Source organism: Corvus hawaiiensis, chromosome 1 (genome assembly GCF_020740725.1).
Source record: "Corvus hawaiiensis isolate bCorHaw1 chromosome 1, bCorHaw1.pri.cur, whole genome shotgun sequence".
NCBI classification, from domain to species: domain Eukaryota; kingdom Metazoa; phylum Chordata; class Aves; order Passeriformes; family Corvidae; genus Corvus; species Corvus hawaiiensis.
This window is the reverse complement of record NC_063213.1, coordinates 72245909-72267599: the sequence shown is the minus strand read 5'-3', so window position 1 is coordinate 72267599 and position 21691 is coordinate 72245909. Positions and strand designations below refer to the sequence as shown.

The following is a 21691-nucleotide window of genomic DNA, read 5'->3' as shown; positions in this document are numbered from 1 at the left end:
ATTGAAGCACAAGGAAATGCTTGAAAAATGCATTTTCTGAACATTCATTAAGCATTAAATTTCACTGAGCTTGGAAAGTTAATTGTTTTTCATTAGAGTTGCTCAGAGCAACTTAAGAAATGTCTTGAAAATTGTTCGACCTGAGGCTGAAGCAAGAAGCTTTGCTTGTTGACACAAGCATGCAAGAGGTAAAGAGACAAAGAGAGAACACAACAAGCCCATCTGACAAGCCTACAAACACTGTACAGCACCAGAAAGGTCACCAGCATCTAAATCTTCTAAATCTACTGCATTTCCAGGCATTCTTGTCCTACTGAAGCTCTTGCTTAAAAACTTTGCCTTCAGGGCCAGCAGATCTTTCAACAGCCTCCCAGATGCTGCTGGGGTTAATTTCCTACAATTTTTTTTTTTTTAATTAATTGCTTCTTCCCTCCATCCCCCCTCCATCCACACACAGAAAAAGTCTGGAAAAAACAAACCTCAAGCCACGCTTTCTGTGCAATTGGGATAAGGAAGCATTTCAACCCCAGCATCTACTAGAGAGGTGTTCGTTCACTCGATATGTATAATCTCCTGCAGTACTCATGCAAGTGTCTCATGCCAATAGGCCCCATTCCCTGGGGCTAGTTTAGCTGCAGATGGCGGGTACAGATCCATTCTCATGAGTGTGAGGAAGCAACATCCTCTGCTCCCTGGCATTGTTGTGAAAAGATCCAGAGAACACAGGCTTGGCTCAATTTATGCAATACACTGGTTCCTGGAGCTTTTGATTCTGGGACACCTACAGAAGAGTTCAAACCATGTATTAATTGTATGGGTTTGGTTCAGTCCTGCTGTGAATGTAACAAAACCAGTGTGCAATATTGACCATGTCTACTCCAGAAAAGCACTTGCACTATCAAAAAACGCTGGCTGCCCATGGCTGCAGCAGTCATGTGACTGGGAAGGGGGGCTCAAGGGAACAGGGAACCAGTGCATCGGTCTGTACAATGCAAGCTTAAGTGAAGGCCAACAATCCCTCGCTTCCATAAGCAAAACACTTACTTAAAATTTTTAATTTGATTAAAACAGATAAAAAGTTTTGTGGCTTAGTAGTCACCAGCTATAATTCTGTATTCCACACCAATTAAAACATGAATGCCCTTTTACTATTTACCACAACCCATACTTTACACATTGCCTTAAAATGCTGAGTGATGAATTTCAGCCACCCTCCCAAAAAATATGGAGCAATTCTGCCAAATTCCCTCCCATGCTCTTCATTTGATGGCAAAATAACAGAGGAACCATAATTCACTTGCTATCATTCTTTTCCTGCTAACATTTTATTCAGAATGAGCTTCATTAATAAAGATGAAACTTTGGACTCATGACTGCTCCATGTTTACAAAACATACAGGCTCCTTTACACCTTGGCTAAGCATGAACAATCACTGAACACACAATTTCCTAAAAAAATCCTGCATACCAAAATTGCATATTTTGAATTTTTAAAATTCACTAAACAAAATTTCACAGAGTGAACCCTAAAGTCTGTTTGCCAGCAAAGCACAAGCCAACAATGGAAGTTGGGACCATCCAGGAGAAAAACTGAAGCTGGACCCCAACACACACATCCTTCCTATTAAACAAGCAAATAAATACACATTCATACAAAGTAATGTGCTCTAAAAATGCAGGTGCTTGAATAATTACCCACACATTTTAGCAGAAGTTTTGGTTTCTCTAACAGTACTGTGTCACAGTAAGTTTCTGTCTTTCTTTTTCGTGGAACTGGGCAGTGACTTCTTATTGGACACCAGAGAACAAAAGCTAACCCAGAACCTGATGATTTTGGCACAAGCCCAAACGTGTTTCTCCACAGAGGAAAAATTACAAAGACAAGGCTGTTTTTTAAAATAATAATTAAAAAAATATTAGCAGTATCACTTTTTAATGCCAGGTACTGAACCAAGGAATGAGACAGACTGCACTGCATTTTTAAAGTAGTATGACTATTGACATACTTGAGAAACATTTTAACACTGTACATTACAACAAACTATTTAGTTCATTTCTACACAAGTCAGCAAAAAAGCTAGGTGATCTAACATATATGACAGCTGTAAATTTAAAATTCTAGTCACAGTCTAAAGCCAGAACAAAAACTTTTCAAGAACTCCTATTTATAAAAAGGAATGAACATACACACCATGCGCATACACGCAGGAAAAAATCTTGAGGTTTTACTTATTGCTCTTACACAAGGCTGTGAGCAGGCAAATGTCTGGATCAGAAATTAGGTCAAACATGCACTTCAGCAGGCACAAAAGTACAGGAAATTCATATTAACGAAACAATGTACTGTGTTACGTAGCACAGGATGGCATTCTGCTAATATAACACATCATTAATTCCGGATAAACTCCAGGGCTGCCTGTTGTATAATGTGTTATGCAGTGTGGTATTTTAACCTAATTTCTGATTCCTCTTTTATTCTGCACTCTCCTTATGGAGATGAAGAGGGCCTTTCTTTGCAATGCCAGAGAATCCTCGGCCTCAAGAGCTTCCATCAGGCAGGTATGGCTGGAAGGAGGTAATATTACCTGTGTCACCAGGACCTGCTCCTTCACTGCCTCTCGGCTGGTTTTGTGCATTCACTGATGACTCAGATAAACAAATGCAGAAGCTGGGGCAAAACACACCAGCGCTGCTCTCAGAGCATCCTTCACCTATGCCATAAGCTTCTGGCACACCCAGCAATTGCTACAGGATAAGGCAGTAGAGGGTCAAGTCCTGTGTCTGGTCAGTTCCTCAAGAGTCTTATAAAAGGCAGGATCTTTTATAGTTATAAGCAGCAATAAGTAGCATGGATGTCAGTAGAAATCTGGCTACCTACTGGCAACAAGAGACGAGCACGTTCACAAGACACATTTGGGACTACCTGGTGTTCCCTACTGCAACCGAATGAAACATGCTGCGGAGAGGTGTCCATGTAATTACAACATTTGCAAACCAGGATCAAGGCATACTGCACATGGGCCTCGCACAAAAAAGGCATTGAGTGTCTTATCTAAAGACTTTTTTTTTTTTTGCTGTGCTATGCATACATATGACAGTAGATAAAAATCAGCACAATGGTTCCTCTCCATGTGTGACCAAATACACATCATCACAACTAAGCACCCTATATTCTATTCTTCAGTTAATGGGAATCAAGGAAGAAAATGGTGGTTTAGGAAAAGGGAAGGAAAGAAATCCAGCATGAAGTCAGAGGTATGCTCCAGACAGAAGTCAGAGCTGAGAATATTTATTGTGAACCAGCAACTGGATTTTGTGACACAACCAGAAAACCAAGGACGATTAAGGGGCCAACTTGGGCACTGCATAGTCAAAACTATGTTATAATATGGCATTCGGCAATCTCCAAGTACTAGAAAGAGCAGTTGGCAGACAACAAGAGGACTCTCGCTTCAGGGAGGTTATGCCTTCTTCCCACAAGAAGCAGCAGTGCAAATTAACAGATTCTTCTGTCTTATTAAAGGTCTGTCATGTGCCCCTTGATCCAATCCCTAAATCTCACCTAAGTTTCAGCTTTCAGACTTGCCAAATACCCAAATTCACACTGGCCTCTATTTTACTTATAAGCAGTACTACTAAAGCTAGTGGGACTGCTTAGAGCAAGGCGCTACTGCAGTGAACATTCAGGAATTTGGCTCTTCCCAAGAAGTCACCTGCAAATGACTGGGGTTTCATGACAGTCACAGGTAGAGGGAGACACTTCCTGTATTTGTTTTTCAAATCTGTCCTTATGAACATCAACATTAGTAAGACTGAAACATGGGAAGAGGTTCTGTTATGCTCGCCCAGACATTCTGATACCAGGACAGCCACAGCAGTTTAGGAGGAGTGGCCCACCCAGTAAAAGGTTAGGCTGGCCTGGATTCTTTTCCAAGATATGCCACTGCCTCTTACTAGATGATGGTATACAAGAGTCCTTGGTCTCAGTTTCGATGGTGAAGCTTTCTTAGAACAACATCTCTGTCACACCAGCCATGGGTGCACAGTTGCAACTCCCAGGAAAGAGGAAGGTAAAATGGGTCTAAATTCTTCAAAAACAATTAAGTAAACCTAACCTGCAGAAAATTAAGAGCAATATGTTATCACATCCTCACAGGAGTTCTAGGACTTCTCATGACCCATTTCTTCACTAATGGCTATGAAGGCCAGGTCATCAGGAAGTCTGCAGCCAGACTAGAGGCAAAACAGCATGTCCAATGTTTACCATGCAAAGCCATCCTTTCCATAAAGCCAGTTAGGTAGAACTGTTTTGACTGCATTTTTAGGTTTTCCTTCTAGCCCACTTTTGCTTCCCTTCTTGCAAGCTCCTTCACATAAAAGATGCTGGAAATACCACTTCCCTGTAGTTGAAAGAAATGGGGAAATATGGGGAAAAACAGAAGCAAAAAACAGACACCAAGGAAAGAAATGATTGCTTGTAAAATGCCTCCTTTTAAAAACTATTGTACAACTCCCTAACTTGGTTTAATTAATGCGCCGTTTAAAACATATAAAACGCTTTACCAGCTAAATGATTTCTCTGTTTCATGAGTCTCCCTCTCTCCCCTCATTAACAAATAATGTGTGTGTGGACTGGTATTGAACACCTCGTACAGTTGTGCGCCAGTTCTCATTTCATTCTCTGTGGAGCAGTTTTGATTTTAATATACTGTGTTTAAAGAAGAGCCCGTACTGTATACTTCACAGTATAACCAGCTACACAGAGGTCTTTAATCTTGTAACACAATAAAAAAAGATCACTGTGAAGTTGCAGTCCCTTTGATAAATGGTTACGGTGACACATGCAGTCCTCCTCAGTGTCATTGCTGCCAGACACGGGACGTGATTTTCCCCGCAGGCTGCCGAGAGGCCTGATGCCACCCCTCCAGGGGCCACAGCCAGGCAGGCACCACTGCCCTGGTGCATGGCGTCCTGCAGTCACTGGGGAAAGCTGCACAGAATTGTCTCGCTCAATACCATCACCACCGACCCAACCCAACCCGACCCCCAGGGGAGCACAGCCCCTGCCGCCTCAGCCGCAGGAGATCACCGTGAAGCGCTTGGAAATGCACGACATGTTGTGGAGGACGATGCCCAGGAGGAAGACCAGGACGCAGGCCACCAGGATCACAGTGCACACCCCCGACCAGGTGGAGCTTTTCACAGCGCCCCTACGGTCCGGCTCCTCCGCTCCCGCCTCGGCGGGAAGGCCGCCCTGCAGCGGCTGCTGCTCTGCGGGGATCGTCACCACCGTCAGGGACTTCTGCTGGCTGCCGGGCAGGAGGCGGCAGCCAATGTCTCCCGGCAGCAGCGCCCTCTCCTTGGAGAGGGGCAAGGGCAGCATGTAGCACCCATTGCTGGGGAGTTTGATGAAGACGGGGGTGTGCTCTGAGGTGTGGGGGATGGCGATGACAGCGATCACCTCGGGGTCATCAGGCAGCTGTGACACAGAGTACCCCGGAGGCAGCTTGGTGATCCCACGGCACCAGGGGCAGCGCAGGTCCTTCTGGCTGGTCCTCATCTGCTGCAGGCACACGGAGCAGCAGGTGTGCTTGCAGTCCAGCAGCTTGGGCCGCCGGCGGGGGCTGTAGTAGTTGAAGCAAATCTGGCACTCCAGCAGAGAGTCCTGGGATAAGGTCTCCATGGTGGCCGGTGCAGGGAAGCCCAGCAGGCCTTGTGATGAGCCTGGCCCTGACACCCCGTAGGCAAGGAGCAGCAGCCTTCCCACTGCTTCTCCTCAGGGCAGCACCCACCTTCACAACACTGCTTCTCCTCAGGGCAGCACTGGGCAGCAGCTACGGAGAGCACAGGAAAACCTCCGGCCTGAAACTTTCAGTACCTGAGACAAACAGAAAAACGTGAAGGAACAGGTTACTCACAGGAACCAGTGGGAACATAACAGTCCAGCCAAGAGGGAATGAAAACTAACATTGGCTTTGTTATCTGGTGGGAGAAACAAATTAGCGATCCTTCACTGGAAAGCATCTTCCCACCAGCTTCAGCTAACAGCCCAGTGGCAAAGCTTCAGGTCAGTCATTAGTACTATCACCAGGTTTCCTTTCTTTTTTTTTTTCCCTCCCCAATTTTCCCAGCAATCAAACCCCCATCACCCCATCAGTCCACCACTCACAGTTCCATTTATGCCCATAAACAGGAATGGCTGTATAGTTCACTAGCCGGGTCCCACAGCAACTACCTCCTGTCATATTTCCAGGACTTTTCAGCCCTTCCTGTGCCAAAACAATTGTTCTCATTTAATCCTTTAAATCCCTGAGGACTTTTAGCTATTTGGCTCAACCGCTAAGTCTGTATGAAAGGTGAGGGAAAGAAAAAGCATGTTTAAATGGAAGCTTTTCCACAGGCTCCTGAACTTGTGCCTGTGCACAAATGAACTGCAACACCTACATTTGCACATAATGAAAAAGAACGGTATCGTTTTCAGTCAAATTAACTGTTTGCCCAGTTACACAAGCAGCTTGTTGAACACAGCCCTCTGAAACAACCTTCTCACTAAAGAAAACCTCACCTGTGACAAAAGGCTCTGTTTAGACCGAGGACCACTGAACACCATGAAGAACAGAAATAAAACAGAAAAATAACAAAGAAAGATAATGCACTGAATTAAAAGCAAATTGTTACTAATCTTGCTCTAAATTATTCCTTACAAAGGGATTCCCTTTACAATTCGCATTTTCCCACTTATTACTTACATCTTTGCCAAAAAAAAAGGCATCTGTGTTTACTTGAACAGTGCGTAGTTTAGCTTTGTTTGATTTTGGTCACTCCCAACACAATTAATATGAGGGGGGTGACAGTTTTACAACATTTTACCCTTACTTCCTTCCTGTGTTTGAAAAAGTATCAGCCTGCATTTGCATCCAGAGAATAAAGAAAATCCAAAATATTTGCAGGGTGACCTTTGATCTTCTCTTATTGCAACGTTATTGCCAAACTAGAGTTAGAACCCAAGGACCACAGCTTTCAGAGGACATCCTCCTTTCTATACAATAATTTCTTGCTCTTCTCTCTAGATTATAGCAACTAGGTTGCAACATACTAATCAATGGCTGATGTCAGTAAAACAAATATTGTAGCTTAAGAAGAGAAGTCAGGCATGGACGCGGGGTTTGCAATGCAGGACAGTGCTCTGGACCTCACTGTCCTGTATCCTGCTTCAGCAGTATTTAAATAGGGAAAACAAAATTCACGTCATCTCTTCAGATGCTGGTGACTGGTATCACCGACATTGGCAGAACTGGCCCTGCTGCTGATTTTGTAACAGCAGTGGATTTTGGCTCACAAGAGGCTTCAACAAATATGCAGTGATAATCCTGACTCAGGAGGGAGTGAGGGTTGCAGTTAAGAAGGCAGAAGCTTCTGAAACACGTACAGTGCCTGCAGAAGGAACTGGCATACACTGTCCACCAGCACTTTTGGGATGCTTTATCTCAGTGTGGCACAGAGGCCACTGCTGAGAGAGACCCCCACCACCATGAAGCCCATGGGACACCTGCTCCACACCAGTGCCATGCTACACAAAGGCATCAACAGATACTCCGTGGAGCTGAACACTGCTGCAGCAGAAGGGGCTACACATCTGCTGCCTGTGTGCAGGCCATACCAAGGGAAAGTGAAAGAAAATGAGGAGAGGTTTTATCTTCGTTATTTCCTTATCTATTACTATCTCCATATCCCTATGGTACAGGCACACACAAAGGAAGACTATCAAGAAAGGAGCTGACATGATAATAGACTAGCATGCAGCTGAGAGAGAAAAATGAAAGAGAGATATCCATGATGCTGGGCAATTTCTGGCTGAAAAAAACATATTAAGAGACAAAGGCCAGAATAGAAATTAGTTTTAGAAACTCAGGAAGGAATCACTGAATCCACCAGATCCAGTTTTCAGCCACAAGCAACCTAGCAGATTTGCATTTTAAACAGAAGTATCCATACAAAGTCTGCACTTATGCACCATCCAAGTTAAAGTTGAGCTCCTACCTGCTTTATCTGCAAATCTATCAAAAAAATCAAGTATCAGCCAAAACCATTGTTGTGTCATTTGCCCTCGTCACACAGTGACACTCAAGGTGGGCAAGGACAACAGAGGTGGGGGAACAAAATATAGTAATACTGCAGTATTAGTGCAAGAAAAATTCCTAACACCTAGAAATTCAGAAATTAAGGCTTATCATAGAATCATAGGAGGGCCTCAAAGATCATCTCATTCCAACCCCCTTGCTGTGGGCAGCGACACCTTCCACTAGACCAGGTTGCCAGAGCTCCATCCAGCCTGGTCTTGAACACTTCCAGGAATGGGGCACCCACAACTACTCTGGGCAACCTGTTCAGTGCCTCACCATCCTCACAGTAAAGAATTTTTTTCCTAATATCTAACCTAAACCTACTCTCAGTTTGAAACCATTTCCCCTAGTCCCAAGACTACTCTGCCCAAGGACAGAGTGGAGGGTACTCCTTCTGCAGATGTACATCAGTACCTCTGCAAGGTTAAGACAGGGCTTACCACCTACATGACATGAACTGTTCATACTTTCCCAAAACAGCTCAAATAATAATCAGAGGTGTGGATCATCAGTAATGACCAGTAAGCAGAGAGGTTAGTATGATTCCTTCAGAACTAAAGACAAGTTAAAGAGTAGCCACAGCCATCTAACCCCGTGGCCTTTGCTGGCATTGCCTCGTTCAAAGGTTAGACATGTAGCTTCACAGGTGCAATGCAATTTTATCTCCAACCATACAACCCTCTTGCACTCTGCCACAGCTCGATTTCAGGATAAAAGAAAGTCAAGCCATCATCTACAGTAAGAACCAATTTGAAAAAAATTTTCTCTACGTAGCTAAGAAGGAAAAATCCATGGGAGCTCCCAGTACTCTTCTACCACTTCACTTTAATAACTGTGCCAAGAGGAGTAGATGTCCTCTTGGACAGGGGACTGAGCTCTAGTTTGCCCTCACACCAGCTGAAGGTACTGAGCTGTCACAGGTGAACAGCTCATTCAAAGCTTACTCACACTGGACTCTTCTCTGCAGCTCAAGCACAAAGATGGAGAGGCAGCCAGGACTGTACATGAGGACACAGCTGACATCAAGTATCAGCCAAAACCACTGTTGTGTCATTTGCTCTCGTCACACTGTGACACCCAAGGTGGGCAAGGGACTGATGACAGGAAAACAGGCGGGGGAACAAAAGCAGAAAACACTGTCAGGGATACCCACAGGTCTCTGCAAAAGTGATGGCATGGATGGATAGGGGCACACAAGTGGAATGGGGGGCTGGGGACTATGACAGTGAAACCACACACACAGACACAACCCCAGCTGACAAGCAGTGACTGCCTGGCACAAACCTGACAGCAACTGGAAGCTCTTCAGGGCTGAGATCTAACTTTTAACACAAATAATAACTAACTGGAAATTAAAATCCACAAGGTCCAAAACTCATGTGTCAGAAAGGTGCAGCAGAAGCAAAGGAAGCAAGAAGAGACAGACTGTGCAAAGAAGTATCAGGAAAGCTCTCTGCCTGCCCTACACTCTTTCCTTTTCTGTACATCTGCTCTACATCCACAAAGTTGCCACTGGCCGGCAAGGAGAGGAATTCACAAGCAGTTACAGAGACCCAGGGGGAAACCTGCAAAGCTGATGACCCCTGCAGCAGCCAGGTGGCTGAGAGCATGGCACAAAGGTCCTCCTTGCAGATCTGGGCTGCCCTCTGCACAAGCCATGAGTTTTTCAAATTGTATGACTCAAGAGCAGTAAAGCTCTGAAGAACTTCAGCTGTCTGTCAGTCCTGCTATCTGTTCTGCCAGCATCTTGTTGGAGACCACAGCAATGACCCAAGCTCTCTTTGGGTGAGCAGGAGGCCAGGAATGCCAAGGCATCAGCTTCCTACTCCCCAAGAAGCAGAAGTGGCATTTGTTGCTCTTACTATTGACAGCTTCCCAGCACAATGTGGGGGGGTGCTGTGGGAGGTCAACAGATGAAGGTTGCTGCAGCTGTGACAGTGAGAGGAAGAAAGCACAGGTTTGCTCTGCACAAATACTAACTACAAACTGGTCCCCAACTGGCCAGGTCACAAAAGACAGCTACTTTTGGAACCCAGCAAAGGAAGACACTGAACATCCATGCCCAGAGCTGTACATAAAGTCAGAGAACACAGTAATTAATGGCAAATCCTTGCCCAGCAACATGGTATTTTTCCCATGTAAGGGTAGCCCCTGTGATATTAAGCAATGGAAACCACAGCCTTGAAGGGGTGCCACCTTCACTGAAGAACTCAGAACTACCTAAACACATACTTCCTAACTTACTAGGGCCCAAAACTATACTAACTTGAAAACCCAAAAAATACACTTCATTGATGCCTGTGGAATCCAATACAATTCACAGATGATTAAACATCATATAACATTTTAAAAGACTGGCTCTGAGGCATGCTGATGTAGTTAACTGATCACTGAGAGAAAGCCTCAAAAACTTTGCATAGACTTACACATGGATTCAGGCAGTCTACTTGCTGTACAGCAAGGTTATAACAGAATTTCAGCAGGGCGGTGCATTGACAGTACTTCACCTTTCCCGAGGAAGGTTCATTATGTAAACTCCCCAAACACATTAACAATTCTTTGGCAGTAGTAGTGAGTATGTATGATTCATGAAGAAGAAAGAATCATTCATTTCAGGTGCCCTTAGGCTGTAAAGGAGATGGGGTGAGGAGCGAGTGCTGTTCTCAATAGGAGAACTAATACCAAGAATCATGTGCCCACAGATACGGAAGGAAATGTGTGCTAGAGTCACTTCAAACAGATAATGAGGAGGAAGGAACATATTTAATATTTGGAAGCATTTCTGCTACAAAAATTCAGCATCGGTGAATGTTTTTCATAAATTCACGTTTGCACAAAACATACTCGGGCTACTGCAAATGCCCAGGACGTACTCCCTGATTTCCCCTGAATATCCTTCACTAAATGATCTTACTTATTTTTAGGCTGTTCTGTAGCACTAATTACCATAGTAACTGAGAACAGCACAACGAACAATTAATTTATTCATCACAACACCCATGTGAAGAGACAAGTATTATCATCATTGTATTCTTTCATCATCTAAGAAAAGTGCTGAGAGACAAAGCAGTTGGTCCAAGGTCACGGACCACCCAGATCGCCTCAAAAGTTCCTGTACAATTTCATCACAACTCTACTTTTCACCCCATGAGCCACAGGCCAGAGGTAACAGATTCTTTTCTGCAACAAAGCTCAGAAACCTACACATTTTTCCCCACTGCTTACAGCTGGCAGAATCCCCATGGTATGCCCGGGATTTCGGGGGGGGCTTTCATTAAACATAGCAGCTTTTTCACAGATTATGAAAAAGACACGAGAGCCTGTGCTCCAGAAGGTAAGTATCTCCACGGGCATAGTTCATCCACCATGCACATTACAACTGAGAGGCTACATGCATTTTGAGGGACATAAAGCTAACAATAAAACAACAAAGTAAATCCATTGTTCTCTTCAGAATTACGTGTTTTCCAGGAACCTTCCTGTAAGCCAGGCAGCCTACACTCACCATCCTTTCCACTTAATTATTCACAATTGCACACAAATATTGAAGATGTAGTGTTTTAATCTAGCCAAAGCCTCAGCCAGTGCAAGCTGTCACTGCTCCTTTAGCTTTAGTCCAGCCCTTGCCAAGATGAGCATCTTGGTCTACACAGTCCTGGGTGCATAAAGCCACAAAGAATAAAGCTGAGTGAAACTGTGATACTTGAGTCTGTAATATCCTATGAACCAGCACCAGGGGATCCATGCTGATGGCAAGAGAACCTGCTGTGGGTGATCCCGACGGTACACATCTGACAGAATGCCAGTCTGTCCTGCCTCTCAGGCAGCTGAGAAATCAGTGGTGGATCACAAAGAAGGAACCTAGTTGCAAGGTATCATCCCACAGCATTTACCTTAGAAATTGTCACCAGTCAGCCCTAGGAAGAGGAGCCAGAGGCAGAAAGGTCACCTACAGGAATATAACGACATGTAGACGTTTATGGGTTTGGAGCAAAAACGGATCAGGTGAAAACACTAGACTTTGGCATTTAGAGAAAACAGAGAGAGACTCACATGCTGCTTCGTGTTCCATCTCACACAACCAGCTGTGCTGCTCCCTCCTTTTATCTGCAAACTTTGACACGTCCACATTCCCTGCCTCCAAAGACCTTATTTTGGTCAAATACGACCAGGATAAGCTGCACTTTGTTCCAACAGCAAACACTACTAATCACCTGCAATGTGCCAGGTCAGCAAACATTTCATCGTGCTGAGACAGAACAGTACAGCTATATGCTCATCAGACAGTTTCACATGAGGCACTTTACAAGTAAAAACCATTATCTGAAATTAAAATATTCCACAGAAATATGCCCATTTCAGACTAGCAGAGACAGAGAGCTGACAGCTTTCCTGCCCACACAGCCTCTCAGGAGCCCTCTGTGCAGGTGATCCTAGAGGCCGGGTGGTGGGAGCATGATCTGCTCCTCACCAGCCCAACTCTGATAAGTCTGCATGCTTTTGACAAGGTCAATTGCAAAGCTGTCCCACAGCTGTGATTCCCTACATCTCCTAGTCCCCCTCCATCCTGGCAGAGCACCTCCAGGTGCAGCTCTGCCCTGCTAAAAGGAGTGTGATGGCACTACTCACCATTCTGGCTGCTCTAAGTTTCCCTTCTCTCCATGAGGGCTGCACTAGCAGGATGAAAGACCTGACTGTGGTCCTAAGACATACCACATCAGAAAATTTCCCAGTGCAGGATATAAAAAGGTTCCTCGAATTTTGCGAATAAACAGAATCTCCAGCATTCAAAGCATCCCGAGGGATGATGCTCATTTCTACAGCCCACTCTGAGCACAATGCTTGCAAGGCCATTAGCACTTCCTCACTTTTTATTGGCTGCTCTTAATTGTGCCTGACTCACTTCTAAACCCCAGGATGAGAGGAATCAAAAGCCAGGTTTTTCCACCACCATGTGAGAGATCCATTTGCCATTCAAACCACCATCATGATGAATAGTGGTGGAAGGTGTGGTGTAAAAAGAAATCTACCTCTCAGCCCTGAACAAAAGCAGCACTAGTAGCTATTTATGACCAGGACAAAGGGGCAAGGGGTTAGGTAGTTGGCAAAGACAGACTTAGAAGCTGCTTCCCGAACTTAAAGTGAGGTCACAAGTTAAGTCACTGAGGCCAAAATCCCACAACATATGGGAGGAGCTACTGGTGCTAAACTCACACTCAGTAACAGCTTTCAAATGCAATGTAACATCCTCTTTCTAAGAGATTTTCACTTAAGGCAATATAATACTGTGGCATTCAAACTACTGAGGGAGGCATGAAGCACCTGATCACTCAAATTACAAATTTTACTCTCCCATGAGAGCTTTATGCTTCATCTGCCATTGATAGGATTTGCCTGATACCTAAATAGAAACTTAATTAAAAGATTCTTCCCTCCCTCCCCTGAGGATCTGGTATTAGACTTAAAAAATCCACCATCAAAAAAAATCAAATTTAAATAAAGCTCAAATGCAGACTTTTCTCACTGTTACAGGTCAGTGGGTGACTGAGTCTATTAAGACACTGGTCTATAATTACAGGAGAGAGTGCTACAGCTCTCCAAGGTCATTGAGTGGATTTTGATAAACTAGGACAAAATCTTCCTGCCTATGGGCCCAAACAGTGAGGAAAGGAATCAATACTCACATGTTCATACACTGCCTAAACAATGCAAAAACTGGAAACTCAACTTCACACTTACCTCAGGAAACAAAAGCCCTTCAAATGAGTTTTAACTGCTGTGACTGCTCTGTGCCCCACCTCGTACCCACCCCGACTCCCACCCACTTAACATGGTTTCTGCTCTCTGCACTCATCCAACACAGCTTCCCGAAGACGTGACTATGTGACCCACCTTCACGTGGCTGCTCTCAAGGCCTGGGATGGCCTGGGGTTTCTTTTCTTCAAGTACAGGAAGGGGTTGTGTCATTTTTTTTTAGCTTCAGAAAAAGTGGAGAGAAAAGCACAACGGACCTAGGGGAGTCAGAGTAATACATCCTTTTACCTTCAAAGAGATGGAATTAAGAAATTGGAAAATATTTTATTAAAAGCCCCACAACAATAGGTAAGGAAATTCTTTCATACATCATAATTAGTAGAATAAGGTCTTAAAGGGATTAGAAGGGCACAAGGAACTTTTTCCATCTTTCTACCTTTCTCCTGCAATCTGCTAAGTGGGCAGCACAAAGGAGTATAGCCCCCTGTTTATCAACAGAGAATGTGTAACAGCGGTGCCAATGCCAAGCCGCCACTTCAAAGAGTTTATCTTCACAAGAGAGTGGAAGATAGCCAACTAATCTGCCTCCTCAAGGTCAACGGCTCTGTCACTTCATAATGCAGACAAATCATGATCTTCATGAAGTTTTGGCCTCTGATAAGCGCTACAGCTACTCCGGGTCACGGCACTGGTCATTCTGGTTTGCAGATTACACCAAAAGGAACTGGAATTGATCCAAAAGCTCCTTTCTTATTGGAAACTAATCATTCACCCTGTAACATTCTGTCAGCTAGTAATATTAATACCACCCTCACTTCCTGGATTTTGGGAACAGTCCAGCTCTCACTGCAAATATGGATCAGAAGCAGAGTTAGATCAAGCCTGAACTGCATAATATTGATGATTTCCCATTTCATGATTTATCTCTCTGTCTTTACACCAGTAAAATCCTCTGAAGAGATGTAGCAGGCTATATTGGATAAGTAATTGCTTCCAATACTTTTCTAAACCATGTGTTTCTACCTGTGACTACAAACACTCCACAAGCTTCAGTTCGACCAGTTATGGAGCACGTGACATGACCTTAGCCAGGGAAGTTAATGGGATGGCACGTGCTCTTGAGGTCAGTAGCATTTACATACTTAACACATGATCCATCAACACCACCAATACAGAACCTGGTGCCAGAAGCCACAGGCAGATCAAGGTAATCTCCAAGTGCTGACACCTTTGCTTCCCCTGCACCACCCTGAAACACAATACAACCTTCCCAAAACAGCTGCAACTAACAAACTGGTTGCACATCAACTATCCCAACCAACTCCACATTGTCACACAAAGCCCCAGCATCACCAGGTGAAATTGCAGATTAGTGGTGAGACAAGAAACTAACACCAGGAAAGGCTCCTGGCTCTCTCCATGCCCATGGGCATGCCCATGACAGAAACAAGACTCCCAAGGATGGACATCTAGAACGAAGCCTAGAACAGTGAGGGGATTTGCACCAAGTGTCCCCATCACATGAACCAGCACTGTTTTCAGCCAGCAGCAGTCTTGCAGCTAAGCAAAGCAGTGCTCTCTCTCAAGAGAGATGATCGTAACTCAGGTTAGCACTACCACAACTCTCTCCAGTGGGCTGAGATAAATTACAGATCTGGGACACTGAGCTCAGAGCTGCTACCCCTTCTGCTATGACAGACAGGCTGTGGTGGAGACTGGCAATTGGCTGCTCAAATGCTCATGCATGGGAAGATGAACTATTCCTGCCCACATTATGTGAAACCTACTGTTTGCTTTCCTTCACAGAGATGGTACTCTATTCCAAGAGCCACTGCTGTAGCTGCATGAAGTTTATCAGACCTGCCAAGCTTTGTCAAGTTAAATTTCATTCTTTACAGCGAGTTTGAAAGTTTGGGCCAGACATCGCCCATCATACTTCTGCCAGTCAAAATCTGCTTTTGAAACATCCTAGTGTGAAAATACCCTCCATTTGGCAGCACTTAAACTAACAGTTTACAGCAATTTTGCTGTATGAAGGAGTGCAAATGCTCAGAAAGGGCTGTGTTACGCCACATTAGAGCAAAATAATCAAAGTGAAGCAAACTGCTTCACACCTCTTAATTTTGTGCTTGGATCTGCAGTCCTTGCAATGTAACAGCAAAACAGACAAGGAAACTAGCATAATACTGCTAATGCTCAACACATCATCACAATTCTGACCGTCTATGGCCACAGTGAGTCCTAGGCTCACAGGATTATGGACAATCACGTCAATATTCAGTAAAAAGAAGGCTGCTAGTCCCATTTATCCGAAGAAAAGCCTGAAAACATGAACTTCAGATCCCAGTTAGGTAGGACCCTTAAACTTCAGTCTCTGATCTGCAGGCCAGTCTCGTGATTTCTGCATGAGAGTTAGAGCTAACTAAAGAAATCAAGTTTTGAGGTGAACAAATTCATTGGCAGTTTTCATATCAAATTATGCAAATACTTTCTCCTTTGGCAAAAATGGAAATTTCCATTAACACATCAGCTCGTTTCAACTTCCATTTCAATCTGTTTTCGTTCAGAAGAAATTTATAAAAAGGTAATGTAAAGGGCAAAGAAAGCTTTTTGTACTGACTCTGGAATAATTTTTCTTCTGATATGGTCAGCCACTGCATAAGCCAGAAGCGTCTCTCACACTGCTCTGCTGTTGAATGTGGGTGGAATGCTTAAGTCTAGTGCTACACCATGTTTTACTTTTTTCCTTTCCTAATCTAACAAGGGCAAATGAGATACACTCCAACTATCAGCTGTAGTTTTGCAGAAGTGTGCTTTCAGTAACTGTTATTCAGCTTTCTTTGGTTGTTGGCTTAAAAATAAAATCACAACATGGGGCATTTTCAACAAACAAGTTACATTTCATGATGTGACTGAAGCTGAATTGGACTATGTGGTCAATAGGACTGCTGGTTTTTACAAGTATTTCTTGAAAAAGATCTGAATGATTTTACAGGGAAAAGACAGGTGGTTAAAGGATTTATTAAAAAAAAAAAAAGGTCACACTCATCCCAGTGCTCTCCAGCATACATCCCAAAATCATTAATTACTTTTGAAGCCTTACATCAGACAAGCCTCACCACTTATTTCCAACATGTATTTCACCTTGAATTCTGTGTTTAGTTCTGATCCCCTCACTACAAGAGGAACATTGAGGTGCTGAAGCATGCTTGAAGAAGGGCAATGGAGCTGGTGAAGGGTCTGGAGCACAAGTCTGATGAGGAGCAGCTGAAGGAGCTGGGGGCCTTTAGCCTGGAGAAAAGGAGGTTCAGGGGAGACCTTATCACTCTCTAAAATTGCCTGAAAGAAGGCTTGTGGTGAGGTGGGGGTTGGTCTCTTGTCCCAAATAACAAGTGACAAAACAAGAGGAAATGGCCACAAGTTGCACCAGGAGAGGCTTAGATTAGATGTTAGAAAAAAATTTATTCACAGAAAGGATGGTCAAGCATTGAAACAGCTGCCCAGGGAAGCGGTGGAATCATTATGCCTGGAGGTATTTAAAAGATGTGGAAATCTGGCCCCTGGGACACGGTTTAGTGGTGAACATGGCAATGCTGAGTTAATGGTTGGACTCAATGATCTTAAAGGCTTCTTCCAATCTAAAGAATTCTGTGATTCTATTCCATGCAACATCACACAGAACAGCAGTTAGGAACCAAAGAGGTGCTTTAGGGACGCCTCAGCAAGGAAGGCAGAAAAGGCGGAAAGTCTAGAGAGTGTTGCACTGGATGCGATTATCTAAGTCACAGTGTGAATACACACAGCTTTATGCATCTCTGCAAGATCTGACCATGTTCCACTCAGTTGAACTCTTTATTTTATTTCTGTTATAGTACTGTATCTGTGTCTTACAGTGGCACACTGAACATGGGCAATGCCAATGCACACAACCAAACTGATGCCAAAGGCACCTCACTGACTTAACGCCCATTTAGGCTTTGACCCACAGATGGAATTAAATCAGTGTTAAAAAACAGAATCAAAAACTGCCTCTTTTATACTGCCAAAACAAGTTCTTGGCTAGGATGAAAAAAATTTCAGCTCTGGATCCATATCTCCTTTGTGACACAAACTACAACATCCCTTGCTTTCCAGCCAAAAGGTTTTCAGAATTACTTTACTGACATAATTTTTACTTTTTAGAGTTGACTCAGTGTTTTCTTAACTTTTGCCTAAGTGTCTTCTCTGTCAGGTGTCTTTCAGTGAAATGATTACTGCTTTGGAGGTTTTTTTGCCAACTACAGAAATAATCCAAACATTTTACTAAAGCAAGCCATAAATTTTAAAAAATGCTTTATATTTTGCCAAATAACAGCATAGATTGGAAAAATAATTTTCTATTTTTTAAACCATTCCTTCACACTGTGCTATTTTCTAAGCAGTGAAGCCTCTGCCAGTTTCTTTCACGCCAAGTTTGCAGAACACCTGCCAGAGTGCGCTCTTTGCCAATGAACAGGATCCTTAAGTGCCATGATGATTTAAAAAATAATGTAAAGATCAATACAAATAATTAGTACTGTTACTCTTATTAGTAACATTCATGCTTCTTTGCTCTGAGTTCTCATCATCTGGAGCAGCTGCCTCTAGAAAAAAGCAAGTGAAGAGAGAAGTGCCAGCAGGTGGCACTCCAGAATATAAACCATGAAGCACCAGAGCTCACAGGACCAAGGAAGCTAGTTCTGCTTGGCTGTCCCACTACCCCTTCAGCCTCCTTCAGGAGGTTTGGTTTAGGATGATAGTCTCCACCTTCCTTCCCTCTTCCAAACGGCAGAGAAAAATGCTGCCAATCCCAGCTTTTACCTTGGTGCTGGATGGGATGCACCAGCAAGCTGATATGCACCTTATGGGTCCTTTCCAGAAGCAAGGAAGGGGTGCCAGCACACCCAAAGCACTGAGCTCATTACTCGCCCCCTGACTGAGGGGAGAGCTCCCACAGGGCAGGGAGAGTTGCTTTCTCACCTCGTGCATGGAGAGGTGGCAGCATCTTACTGCCTCCCACCACTCTCCTACACTCCTCCAAACACAGGACAGAGCTGAAGTAATGCTGGCTTTTACTGCTTTAAGACAGCACCACCAACAAAAAACAGACGCCAGCAATTAGGAAACCAGTTCCTTTGTGTATATGTTTAGCTATGCCCTATACACACATAACAGCTACAGTGCTCACCTGCATGGTTAGGAAGCATCACTATAGATGGTTCCTCAGGGCACAATGAAGACACTCACCCTGCTCTGAGCCTTCTGCCTTGCCCCACACTTGCACTCCTCCCACAGCAAAGTCAGTCCCACCAGCACTTCTTCCACTCGACCAGTGACTGTCAGTAAAGCCTCTATTGAGATGTCTCAGCAACCAGAAGAAATAAATCCACTTCAAAGAGCTGTGGCCCACCTGGTCTTTGCATCTCTCATTAACAGCAACTCCTTGTTCTGCTCCTGCTGAAAACACCCCCAATCCTTCAATGCTCAAAATTAGACCCTTTAAAACACTGTGCAACTTGAGGGAGATAGAAGGAGGTATCCTTAAACCCAGAAGGATTGTGCCATTCTCTTAGAAAAAGAAACTTTAAAGAAAAACGGTGAAGGACAGTTGTTTTGTCCAACTCTAGGCATCCAGCACAGCAGTCAAGATTTAGAGAGATAATGAATTGCTTGACAACGATGTGATTTTCACACCGTTCTACCCTGGAAAAATTTACAGTTTAAAAGTACTGAAGGTCATACAACTGGGTGAGAAAAAAAAAAAAAACCACCCTGCATTTTTATCAGAAGTCTTTATGAATTACCTAAAAGCTATACAAGCATGGAAAATAACCAGCCCTCTTAAAAAAAGTGAAGTATTTACTGCTTAAACTCTCCTTAAAGGCAAACCTGTACCATAGGATCCATCTGCTCATGTGGAAATAGCAGAAAAGATCTGTCATAAAGTAATTTCCTTTCCTCTCCTGTATATGTCAGTGGATCACTGGCATTTCCCTGCTCCCTCCCTCCAAACTGATCCCAAATATAAATAGACACAAAACTGGAAAAGTTTAAGGTCATATCTGTGGATACGAGCAACAACTAAAACCAAAGTAATGTGTCCTTCTTGCAGAACAGGGGCCATGATCAATGCCATGACATCCCTGTGTTTAGGAAACTCCTTTGTATCTAGAATTCCAAACTCACTTCCTCACAAGCTATAAACACCTTTTTTCTTGATGGTTCACTAGTATCACCCACTGAAAGAGGCACAATTCAGCTCAAGGTTTACGTACTATATGCGCTGCACATAAGTTTGCTCCAAACATGTTTTTAGATTAAGTATCTTTTAATACACAAAGATGGGCTGACAGCATGGAAAGAAGAATGAGACAACTGTTCATGCTTACTCCACCTTCCTAGCTGCTATCCTACTGTGGATTTGGACCATAAAATATTCACCTGCGGAAAAACAAATCACGAAGCATAACTGTAACCCATACTCTGAGCAGCAATGAAGTGTGTAACCGTCTGGTTATTACCATGAAGCACCAGAAGTACTTCCAAGTTCGCAAGTCACACAGCTGTTGCTCTAAGAACTTACGTGGATCTCCTGTTTCCATGGATGTCCCCAAACAGATGCATGGATGCTCTGCTTGATATTCCACCCACCTGATCGGGAAGCACAACTAAAAGGTGGTGAGGCTTCAGTATTCTCCTTGCTATTAAGTGCAATAAACCTCCATCTCTAATGAGCAACCTTGCTCTAGTGAGGAGATTGCACTTAGTGTGGACTCTCAGGAGCTTTAATGTTGCCAAGCAGCAAAAAGTAGGCAAGTGCATTGTAAGTGGGTTCAGAAAGGCACACAAAATTCTCTGGCATTGACTAGCCAATAGATATGAAAAGGGTCAATCCCTTTGTAAGTTCTGAATTTAAATTTGGAATAAAATATCATATATTTAATTGAGGAGGGGGACCAGAGGAGGAACATTAGAATGTCTTGCTTTAAAGACAATAGTTTTATCCACCTATGTTCTTTTTTTTTAGCTTGATTTTTGCAAATGAGCTCAGATTTTGCAAACAGACTTTCAGGCTCCTCGAAATAAAGACTGCAGGTGCAAGACACAGGTGTGGGATGTACAACCATGAGAATAAAGGCATAAGACCTCTTTTTAAGAAAAAATAACATTAAATATTTTAATTCTCGTATGTTGATTGCATAACCCCTCAAAAGAAAGCAGTAAAGGTCACTGAAATGCACAGGCCTTTGCTGATGGAAAAATGCTATTGTGTATTGTTTAAAATGACACAAAAGAAATCAGCATGAATGCTAGAAAATGAGACCTCTAAAGAAGTGAGCTGAAAAATTCCAACTCAGCATTATATCCTGATTTTAAAATGTACAAGTACAGGTTGTGGACCTCTGTGTCCCTCTTCATTTGAAAAAGCAACAGTATTATAATTTTATTAAAGGACAAATTTGTGGATTCTTAAAAATCACCAGGGCATAATCTTACTTTTTTTGTTCTCATTTCATAACCACCCATTAACACAGATGATAAAAGAGTTTCTCCAATAGACCACATAAAGGAGTTTCAGCCGGCAGAGGAAGCAGCAGCGCAGGAATGTAAACCTTTAACACTGAAAAAAATGAGCCAGGTTCCTCAAAATACCAAGGGTTTTTTCGCTGTAGCTCCTCCAAGAGCTACAACCATAAAGTTCCTGTAGTTGTGCGATTATGTTTCCACTGCCCCTCACCAAACACCGCCACTTATCTTTGGGTCACGCTAACTCCTAACTTTTCTTCAAATAACTC

At 43.5% G+C, this 21691-nt stretch overlaps 1 protein-coding gene across 4 annotated transcripts in view; it reads right to left on the bottom strand.

Moving 5' to 3' along the window:
* Positions 1 to 1292: 1292 nt before the first annotated feature.
* The window catches only part of RNF152 (ring finger protein 152), a 43467-nt gene continuing 23068 nt past the window's right edge, over positions 1293 to 21691 (bottom strand). The window contains exons 1-2 of one of the 4 annotated variants that reach the window (XM_048310953.1): positions 14016 to 14040; positions 1293 to 5878 (exon numbers count right to left, since the gene is read on the bottom strand). In XM_048310953.1, the coding sequence (XP_048166910.1) occupies positions 5072 to 5683 (612 nt within the window). In that variant the 5' untranslated portion in view covers positions 5684 to 5878; positions 14016 to 14040 and the 3' untranslated portion in view covers positions 1293 to 5071. Of the gene's footprint in view, positions 5879 to 12016; positions 12105 to 12176; positions 12258 to 14015; positions 14041 to 21691 lie in introns of those variants that run through there. The other 3 variants (XM_048310937.1, XM_048310946.1, XM_048310929.1) reach the window with 3 other exon arrangements.